This window comes from Ornithorhynchus anatinus, chromosome 9, assembly GCF_004115215.2.
Source record: "Ornithorhynchus anatinus isolate Pmale09 chromosome 9, mOrnAna1.pri.v4, whole genome shotgun sequence".
In the NCBI taxonomy this organism is placed as follows: Eukaryota; Metazoa; Chordata; class Mammalia; order Monotremata; family Ornithorhynchidae; genus Ornithorhynchus; species Ornithorhynchus anatinus.
In genome coordinates, this window is record NC_041736.1 from 23,602,592 (window position 1) to 23,613,270 (window position 10,679).

A 10,679-nucleotide genomic window follows, 5' to 3' on the forward strand; every position below is an offset into this window, starting at 1 on the left:
GGCGCAGGCGCGGAGCTCTCTCCTTCCTTTCCTCCACCCCCCCCCACTTCCGCGCAAGCGCAGATGGCCCCGCCTCCCGCTCCCCTCGCCCCCCTCCCGGGGGGGGGGGTCTTTGCTTGGGCGCAGGCGCGGAGCTCTCCCCTTCCTTTCCTCCCCCCCCCCGCCCTCTTCCGCGCAAGCGCAGATGGCCCCGTCCCTCCGCTCCCTCCGCCTTCCGCGCAGGCGCGGAGCGCTCCGCCTGTGGGCCCGGCCTGTCCCCGGCTGCGGTGGGGCGGGGGCGGCGAAGGGAGCGTCCGGTGCGGGCCGGGTGTCGGGGATGGTGCTGGGCCGGGTGCGGGCCGTCTTCCTGGACCTCGACAACACGCTGATCGACACGGCGGAGGCCAACCGCAGAGCCGTGCAGGAGGTAGCGCTTCCCCCGCGGACCGGAGCAGCCTCCACAACGGAGAGACGAATACCTCGGCCCCGGGGGCCTGGGGGTCTGGTGGGGGGTTGGGGGGAAAGCGGATGATGATGATGATGATGGTGATGGGGTTGGATCCAGGCGCTCGGTACAGTGCTCGGCGCATAATAAGCGCTCCATTAATAATACTAATAGATCATGATGCTGATGGTATTGGATCCAAGCGCTTAGTACAGTCCTCGGCGCATAGTAAGCGCTCCGTGAATAATAATAGAGCAGGATGCTGCTGATGGTATTGGATCCGAGCGCTTAGTACAGTCCTCGGCGCATAGTAAGCGCTCCATTAATAATAATGATAGATAATACTGATCCAAGCGCTTAGTACAGTGCTCTGCGCATAGTAAGCGCTCCGTAAATGATAACAATAATAGATCATAATGATGATGCTGATGGTATTGGATCCAAGCGCTTAGGACAGTCCTCGGCGCATAGTAAGCACTCAATGCATGATAATAATAATGCTGATGGTATTGGATCCAAGCGCTTAGGACAGTCCTCGGCGCATAGTAAGCGCTCAATACATGATAATAGACAATAATGATAATGATGATGGTATTGGATCCAAGCGCTTAGGACAGTGCTCTGCCCATAGTAAGCGCTCAATACATGATAATAGACAATAATGATAATGATGATGGTATTGGATCCAAGCGCTTAGTACAGTGTTCTGCGCATAGTAAGCACTCAATAATAATAATGATGATGGTATTGGATCCGGGCGCTTAGTACAGTGCTCTGCGCATAGTAAGCACTCCATAAATGATAATGATAGATAATACTGATCCAAGCGCTTAGTACAGTGCCCTGCGCATAGTAAGCGCTCAATACATGATAATGATAATAGATGATAATGATGGTATCGGATCCAAGCGCTTAGTACAGTGCTCTGCGCATAGTAAGCGCTCAGTACATGATAATAATAGATGATGATGATGACGGTATCTGGACCCAGTCGGGTCGGACCCGGCCCCACGTGGGGCTCGCGGTCTCCATCCCCATTTTGCAGAAGAGGGAACTGAGGCCTGGTGGAGCGACTTGCCCAAGGTCGCACGGCAGACCGGAGGCGGGATTAGAACCCCTGACCTTCCCGCGACTCCCAGGCCCGTGAGGTAGCCACTGGGCGGGCCTGCTGCCTCCGCACCTGGCGCCCGCCACGTGAACCCGTCTGGCCGCCGCCCGTTTGATCTTTAGCCGTTCCCATCCACTGTTGGTATTTGAGCTCTGCCTCTCGTCTAAGCGCCGGGGTCGCCGCGGCGGCCGGAGGAGACGTTTTCCCCGCCCCGCGGCGTAGGAGGGAGGGACAGCGGATATTCACTCCCCGTTGTACAGACGAGGAAAATGCAGCACAGAGAAGTGACCTGCCCAGTGCAGTAATAATGTATTCAAGTGCTCACTGTGCACCAGGCACTGTGCTAAGCACTGGGGGAGATACAAGGCACTCGGGTTGGACGCAGGCCCTGCCCCACGTGGGGCTCACGGTCTCAATCCCCAGAGAAGCAGCGTGGCTCGGTGGAAAGAGCCCAGGCTTGGGAGTCACGGGTCACGGGTTCCAATCCCGGCTCTGTCACTTGTCGGCCCAGTGACGGTGGGCAAGTCACTCGACTTCCCTGTGCCTCAGTGACCTCGTCCGTAAAATGGGGATTAACCGTGAGCGTCACGTGGGGCGACCCGATTACCCTGTTATCTGCCTCAGCGCTTACGGTAGTGCCGTGCGCGTAGTAAGCGCTTAACGCACACCGACGTTATTTTGCCGATGAGGGACCGAGGCACAGGGAAGCGAAGCGAGTTGCCCGAGGCGGACGAGAGGCCGAGCCGGGATTAGAACCCACGACCTTCTGACTCCCGGCCCTGCGCGCTATCCGTTAGGCTTTGCGATTGTTCTTCATCCTTCTTGCAATTATTCATCGGTGTCACACGGCAGGTAAGTATCTGTTGGTATTTGTTAAGCGCTTACTATGTGCAGAGCACCGTTCTAAGCGCCGGGGCAGACGCAGGGGAATCGGGTTGTCCCACGTGGGGCTCCCGGTCTTCATCCCCATTTTACAGATGAGGTCACTGAGGCCCAGAGAAGCGAAGTGACTTGCCCACGGTCACACGGCTGACAAGTGGCCGAGCCGGGATTCGAACCCATGACCTCTGACTCCAGTAAGGATTAGAACCCACGTCTTCCGACTCCTCGTCTTCCCGCCCGGACCCGCTCCTCCTCCTGACTTTGCCATCAGTGGTCAGCACCAGTGTTCTCCGGGTCTCACACCCTTGAAATCATCCTTGACGTTCGTGCTTGTATTCGTTCGGTTCTCTTCGTCGAATGCTTGGATTTACTGGGAGAAGCAGCGTGGCTTAGTGGAAAGAACTTGGCAGTCAGAGGATGTGGGTTCTAGTCCCGGCTCCGCCACTCGTCTGCTGTGTGACCTCGGGCCGGCCCCTCAACGTCTCTCAGCCTGTTACCTCGTCTGTAAAATGGGAATTGAGACTGGGAGCCCCATGTGGGGCAACGTGATTCCTCCCCCGATTAGACCGTAAAGCCCGTCAGAGGGCAGGGACTGTCTCTGTCTGTTGCCGATTTGCCCATTCCAAGCGCTTGGTACAGTGCTCTGCACAGAGTAAGCGCTCAATAAATACTATTGAATGAATGAACATGATTACCTCGTATACCGCAGCGCTTAGAACCCAGTAGGCACCTGACACGTACAAGTAATATTATCATTACTGAGTGCAAAACGCACCAGATCCCGTTGGCTCTACTTTCACGGCATGTCTCGAACCCACCCCTTCTCCGCCCAAGCCGCTCGTGGCTCAGTGGAAAGAGTCTGGGCTTTGGAGTCAGAGGTCATGGGTTCGAATCCCGGCTCGGCCACTTGTCAGCTGTGTGACCGTGGGCAAGTCACTTCGCTTCTCTGGGCCTCAGTGACCTCATCTGTAAAATGGGGATGAAGACCGTGAGCCCCACGTGGGACGACCCGATTCCCCTGCGTCTAACCCAGCGCTTAGAACGGTGCTCGGCACATAGTAAGCGCTTAACAAATACCAACATTATTATTATTATTATTACCGATCCCACCCCGTGTCGTATTCCCGCCGCGATTACCGCGTCGGTCTCTTGGCCGACCTCCCTGCCTCCGGTCCCTCCCCTGTCCGCTCCAGACTTTACTCTGCCGCCCCAGTCGTCCCGCATAGGGCTCTGTTCTCCCCCCAGACCTCATTCGTGCAGTCGTATTTATTGAGTTCTTACTGTGTGCGGCGCGGCAGCGTGGCTCGGTGGAGAGAGCCCGGGCTTGGGAGTCAGAGGTCACGGGTCCGAACCCCGGCCCTGCCGCTTGTCAGCTGTGGGGCTGTGGGCGAGTCGCTTCACTTCTCCGTGCCTCAGCGACCTCATCTGTAAAATGGGGATTAAGACGGTGAGTCTCAGGTGGGACAACCTGATGACCCTGTATCTACCCCGGCGCTCAGAACAGCGCCGTGCACATAGTAAGCACTTAACAGATACCGACGTTATTATTACCGAGCACTTTACGAACCTCCAGGGGCGGCCCATCCATCCCCACATCAAACGGAAACTCCTTACTAGCCCCATGTGGGGCTGGGATTGTGTCCAAACCTGGTTAACTCCTATCTGCCCCAGAGCTTAGTGCTTGGCACGTAGTAAGCGCTCACCAAATACCATCCTCATCTTCACTGGCGCTAAGGTATTCAGTCACCTCTCCCGCACCTGCTTAACCTTACTCGTCGTCCCGTTACGTCACCTCTCCTCACCGTACCTCGATCTCGTCCCTCTTGCCGGCAGCCCTTTGGTCACGTCCTCCCGCTGCGTACCTGACCGACCGCCGCTTTCCTTACCTCCAGAGCCCTACTAAAATCTTATCTCCTCCGAGGAGCCCTCCCTGACTAACGTCTCCTCTCCCCACCCTTTTTGCCCTCCGTTCTGCCTCTCCTACCCTCTGGGGTCCGGTCCCCTGGAGCACTTTGATACCCGGCCCCTCAGCGATCAATGGTGTTTATTGAGGGTGGTTCATGTGCAGGGCTCTGTACTGAACAGGGTCGGCAGGGAAGCGCCCACCTGGAAGTCAGAAGGGTCTGGGTTCTAATCCCGGCCCCACCACTTGCCTGCTGTGTGAGTGGGGCGGGTCGCTTCACTTCTCTGTACCTCGGTGACTTCCTCTGTCAGAAGGGGATTAAGGAGCCCCACGTGGGACAGGGACTGTGTCCGACCTGATTAACTTGTATCCACCCCAGCGCTCAGAACAGTGCCTGACACATAGGCGCTTAACAAATACCATAAATTACTATATTAGTAGTAGTAGCAGAAGACATGTTCCCTGCCCGCATGGGGCTTACGGTCTGGAGGGGGAGATAGACCTAAAATGAATTATGGATATATTGCCGTGGGGCTGAGGGTGGGGTGAATATTAACTGCTTGAAGAGCGAGGGAGCTCGGGAAATGAGGGCACAGTTGGGGAAGGCCTCTTGGAGGAGGTGTGATTGGAATAATAATAATAACGATGGCATTTATTAAGCGCTGACTATGTGCAAAGCACCGTTCTAAGCTCTGGGGAGGATACAAGGTGATCAGGTTGTCCCACGGGAGGCTCACAGTCTTCATCCCCGTTTTACAGATGAGGGAACCGAGGCCCAGAGAAGCGAAGTGACTTGCCCAAAGTCACACAGCTGATAAGCGGCTCTGAAGGTGGAGAGACCGGTGATCTTCAGTATGAAGGGGGACAGTTCCAATCAGTGGTATTTATTGAGCACTTACTGAGTGCAGAGCACTATACTGAGCGTTTGGGAAAGTGAAATGCAAGAGTTGGTAGACACATTCCCTGCCCAAAACGATCTTGCCGCCTAGAGGACGAGTTTACAGGCTAGAGTTTCAGAGAAGAAGAAGTATGTGGGCATGGAGTGGGCGGCGAGGGAGATGAGATCGAGGTGCTTATAATAATGATGATGGTGTTTGTTAAGCGCTTGCTATGTGCAAAGCACGGTTCTAAGCGCTTATACTCTGCTGTTTCCCGTAATTGTGATTTATTTTAATGTCTGTCGATCAATCTGTCATAGTTATCGAGTACTTGCTGTCCCTCTGTTTCACCCGTCTCTTGCCCCTAATAACCAGGGCGTGTACTTTGTTGAGAAAATCAAACCCGTCGGGTGCAGTCTCCCTAAAACCTGCCCTGCTCCTCTCCAATTCCTCCCTCCTCCTGCCCCTTCTTCCCTTCTCATCTTTCCCAGCAGGATCTCAAGAGGGAGAACTCTTGGGGTCAGCGTGGCTCAGTGGAAAGAGCACGGGCTTGGGAGTCAGAGGTCATGGGTTCGAATCCCGGCTCGGCCACTTGTCAGCTGTGTGACTGTGGGCAAGTCACTTAACTTCTCGGTGCCTCAGTGACCTCCTCTGTAAAATGGGGATTAAGACTGTGAGCCTCACGTGGGACAACCTGATTACCCTGTACCTACCCCAGCGCTTAGAACAGTGCTCTGCACATAGTAAGCGCTAAACAAATACCGACATTATTATTGTTATTATCTCCCACCTCCAGTCAGAATCCACCTCCTCCACCCGCACCTCCGATCCCACCCCTTCGCACCCGATGGAAACGCTTGCCCCGCTCCCTTCTTCCCTCCCCGACCGCCGTCCTCAACTGCCGCCTCAGTCTACACGAGCTGGCAGAGTTTGATGGGAACCCAACCCGCCCAAGTCAGAGTAATTCACTGGGAGGCGAGGAGAAGTGTGATCATTTCACCCAGGGAGCAGTAGTTGAATGAAGTGAAGTTAAAAAAGAGGACCTCTTTTGACCCCTTTTCTTCCCTTGAGTTCTAGAAACAACTCTGAATTCCCCGACTAGTTTGCCAAAGTTGTTTAGTGATTTTTATCGATGACCTGATTTTTAAAATCCCCTTCCCGTTAGCGTGGCATTTAGGGAAGAGAGCAGGTGTGTGCTCACCCCTTTAGAAAACAAATCCGACCACTCGTTGAATCGGTTAAGATCTAATAATAATAATAATGTTGGTATTTGTTAAGCGCTTACTATGTGCAGAGCACTGTTCTAAGCGCTGGGGTAGATACAGGGTAATCAGGTTGTCCCACGTGAGGCTCACAGTCTTCATCCCCATTTTACAGATGAGGGAACTGAGACACAGAGAAGTGAAGGGACTCGCCCACAGTCACACAGCTGACAAGAGGCAGAGCCGGGATTCGAACCTATGACCTCTGACTCCCCAGCCCGCACTCTTTCCGCTGAGCCACGATCTACTGTGGGGGGAGTCGATGTTTACGGGGAAATAGCTAGAAACGTGGTAAACACCAGAAAAATGACACCTCTGAAACTAATTGAGGAGTTGGGCTTCCTCCGAATGCTGAGCTGTCGAATTAAGCCTGTGTAAAGGGGTAGATTCTGTTGGAGCTCTTCCAGTCGACAACGCACAGATCCCGACTCGAGGGCTGCGTCCATTTCTGCCGAGCTGATAGAGACCGGGAAACAGGGAATTCAGGGATAATTCCAAAGATAATCAATCAGTTATCGGGAAGGACCAGGGACCGTTATCCAAGATGCGTGGGATGCCGACGTGAAATTCTTCAAAGAGAAGGGCCGGCGTTTTCATTTGAGAGCGGGGCGGTCTTGGAGCAGAGCATCATAGGAACGAGTCCAGTGTCGAGAAAGAGGGGAGGAGAGAAGGAAGAGGAAAGTAAAGAGGGCATGCGAGACTGGTATTTCTATGATAATCAATTCTTTGGGGCAGGATTTCAATCTTGTAACATTCTCTCCAGGGCTTAGTACCGTGCTCTGCACAGAAGAGGTGCTCAATAAATGCCACTGATTCGAGGGCTAAGGGCTCGTCCCTCCTTTTCCATGGGCGAGACCATCATTTTCACCCCCACAAGTGCTTTTGCTCTCTGCAGAGTAGGTTTAGGCAGCCAGGAAATGACCTTACCCCGCCTGCTGCTCTCACCATCTCAGCTCTTCATTCAGTCGTATTTAATGAGCGCTTACCGTGTGCAGAGCACTGTACTGAGCGCTTGGGAGAGTGCAGTAGAACAATAAACACATTCCCTGCCCACTCATTGCGCGTTGTCCCGTAGCTTAGGGAAGGAGCATGGCCTAGTGGACAGAGCACAACGACAGCAACTAGTAGCCGGAGGTGGTGGTAGAGATGTACGATGTGGGATTCCAAAGAGCGGATGGAGAGGCCGAAGAAGCAGGTGAGGTAGAGGAACGGGTCACGGATAAAGGGATAAAATATTGCCCGCGATAATGCGAGGGTTCCAGTGGAAGGACAGCGGGTGGTGGGACGGGGGGATTGAGAGGGAAGGGAACTTGGTCAGGGCAGTGGGAAGAAGGAGAGGACATGATGGAGCAGAGCGTTAAGCTCATCACAGAGAAGCAGAGTGGCTCAGTGGAAAGAGCACAGGCTTGGGAGTCAGAGGTCACAGGTTCTAATCCCGCCACTTGTCAGCAGTGTCACTTCACTTCTCTGTGTCTCAGTTACCTCATCTATCTGTCAGATGGGGATTACGGGCTACTTTCTCATTGTTACTGAGGTATTCTTGGAGCCCTACTCTGTTGTGGGTAGGCGGTGGTAGGGGGCGTGCACAGCTACATCCCGCGGGTGACATGAGGAGTTAGGTCTATATTGCCCGAGGCGTGTGGCTTGTCACGTCTCGGGGTGGGTTTGGGCACTTTGAAAGCCTTTGTTCTGTTGCAGGAGGGCCCGGGGACTCACGGAGTTGCCCTTAGTGTTTCAAGATGAGGCTCACTTAGGACAAAATGAGAGGCCGTGCACATAATATGCCGCCTGAGGGATTTAGGGAGGGTGGAAAGAGACTTCTCTGGCCTTGAGAGGTCAGTCGGGCTCCTTGGGGGGGCGGGATATTGCTCTATGAACACCTAGGATAGATGTTCATTATTGGAGGGGTCCATGGCGTAATGGAAAGAGCCCAGGTCTAGGAGCCAGAGGGCCTGGGTTCTATTCCCAGTTCATTCAGTCATGTTTATTGAGCGCTTACTGTGTGGAGAGCATTGTACTAAGCGCTTGGGAGAGTACAGTACAACGGTAGACACATTCCCTGCCCACAGTGAGCTTACAGTCTATAGAATTCTGCTTTCTGTGACCTCACCCTTCTCCATACCTCAGTTTTCTCATCTGCAAAATGCCGGGAGAAGAATACCTACCTTTCCCTACCTTTCACGAGGATAAAAATGAGCTACGTAATGTGAATGCGCTTTGGGAACCAGAGCACTCTACGAAATCAGGTTATCATACAAGCGCCCTGGTTTTCCACACGAGAGATTGAGCTGGTGGGGGGCCCTAAAATTTCTCCTGTGACCACATCCTGCCCAAGTGTGGATATTAAAGCCTTTTCAGATGTGGAATGTTCTTAATTGTATCTCCTCCTAGGTGATCAGATTCTTACAGTCGAAATGCCAGATCGACGAGGGAGAAGCTCACGTAATCTGTGCTAAAGTCCAAGTCAAGCTCGGCAAGGAACGCTACGACCCCGCCACCACGTCCATTACCGATCTGAGGATTTCCCACTGGGAAGACGCGCTCCGAGAAACGAAGGGCGGCACGGCCGATCGGAATCTGGCGGAAGAATGTTACCTGCTGTGGAAGGCGACGCGTCTTCGGCACATGACCCTGACCGACGATGTCAAAAGCATGCTGCTGGAACTCCGAAAAGAAGTCCGACTGCTCTTATTGACTAACGGAGACAGCCAGACGCAAAGGGAGAAGATCGAAGCCTGCGCCTGCCAACCGTATTTTGATGCTATCGTTGTAGGCGGGGAGCAGAAAGAGGAGAAACCCGCCCCTTCTATATTTTACCACTGTTGTGATCTTCTTGGGGTGCAACCGGGAGATTGTGTGATGGTGGGTGATACGCTAGAGACGGATATCCGGGGGAGTCTCGATGCCGATTTGAAAGCCACCATCTGGATAAGTAAAACCGGAACCCCACCCTCAAACCCTTCTCCCATACCTCACTATATCGTCTCTTCTGTGTTAGAGCTACCTGCTATTCTGCAGAACATAGACCACGAAGCCCGCACGTCACCTCAGAAGCGCAGTATGAAGCACGACATTTAAAAAAATAGAGGCCGACTCTCGCAGAACTTCCCCCTAATGTTTGCGGTGCAGAAACTGTGTCTACTGAGATGCCGTCTGGCACACTGAAATAAAAAATATTAGCTTACTCCCAGCGAGGCGCTGACTTACCTGACAGGATCTGATTCAAAGCGCTCATCGTCACCTACTCTTCTAATTAAGTTTGACCCAAAAAGGTTGAAGTGGGTTTACTTCCGGAGCTCATTCCGCAGATGGTTTCAGTGCTCTTGATTTCAAGCTTTCTCGAATTACTATTTCAAAATGAAATTGGTTTTTTTTCCCCTTCTGTTTAGCTTGCTTTGTTGGTGAGAAACCCCAAAATGTTGCTGGTATGTTAGGAGTGGCGTGAGATGGTACTATTTTGATACTCCAGTTACCAAAAACATCTCTCTCTCGGTAAAAAAAAAAAAAAATGGAAGTTATTTTTGGCATTTTGGGGCATTTTGGCATTTTTGGCATTTCCCCCAAAATTCTCTGGGGGAATTTTGAGCTGGCCAAGAGCAGGAATAGAAGCAGGTGTCTAGAGAAGCATTAGAGGAAAAGTTTTTTCCGCATCTTAGAGCTTTGGGACCAATCGCGCGACCTTGCCAGATGGCATTTGGCTTTATGACTGGAATTTCTCAGACTCTAACATTACCATAAAGAGTTTGAGAGCCACGCTGGACTCTAAGCATTTGACTAGAGCTCTCTTTTTTTTGACAGTCGTGTTTTAATGATTAATCTCTAGCTGAGCTACCTGAGGAATTTTGCTTTCTCTCGAGTAGAGGGTTGAATCGTCAAAGGGGAAAGGAAGGTGGGTGGGGGGAGGTAAGTGGGAAGGGAGGAGAACTTCTGAATTTTAATCTGCTCTGTCCTTAGAGTTAAAATGATATTGGGCATCAGTTGTACAATTTTAAACTCTATATGCTCAAGAAAGAGCCTAGTATTTTTCTATCATGAATGGAGTGCTTTTAAAAGTTTTGATTTTTCTGAAATCCTGGATTAGAGTTTTGACTTGATTGTACTCTCCCAAGTGCTTTAGTACAGTGTTCTGCACATAGCGTTCTGCAGAAATATGATTGATTGGATTGGATTGTTTTGCCCTTGAGATATTTTTTGAAATTAAAGGCAAATGATGAGTGGGTAA

The 10,679-nt window shown here is 52.3% G+C and overlaps 1 protein-coding gene across 2 annotated transcripts; it reads left to right on the top strand.

The window, feature by feature from the left end:
* The first annotated feature begins 226 nt into the window (after positions 1 to 226).
* LOC100090918 (N-acetylneuraminic acid phosphatase) lies at positions 227 to 10,679 on the top strand. Of its 2 annotated transcripts, none has more exons than XM_001519877.5 (2): positions 227 to 406; positions 8,849 to 10,679. In XM_001519877.5, exons 1-2 carry the CDS (start codon positions 317 to 319, stop codon positions 9,533 to 9,535), a joined length of 777 nt encoding a protein of 258 aa, XP_001519927.2. In that variant the 5' UTR covers positions 227 to 316; the 3' UTR covers positions 9,536 to 10,679. The 2 variants fall into 2 exon arrangements, with proteins under 2 accessions (XP_001519927.2, XP_039769051.1); XM_039913117.1 differs by lacking the exon at positions 227 to 406 and adding an exon at positions 7,507 to 7,652.

What these genes read in the sequence shown, in the direction of transcription:
- LOC100090918 (XM_001519877.5), top strand. Translation starts at nt 317, where the DNA reads ATGGTGCTGGGCCGGGTGCGGGCCGTCTTCCTGGACCTCGACAACACG. An exon ending in ACCGCAGAGCCGTGCAGGAG is followed by an intron (nt 407 to 8,848) that starts GTAGCGCTTCCC and finishes ATCTCCTCCTAG; the next exon opens with GTGATCAGATTCTTACAGTC.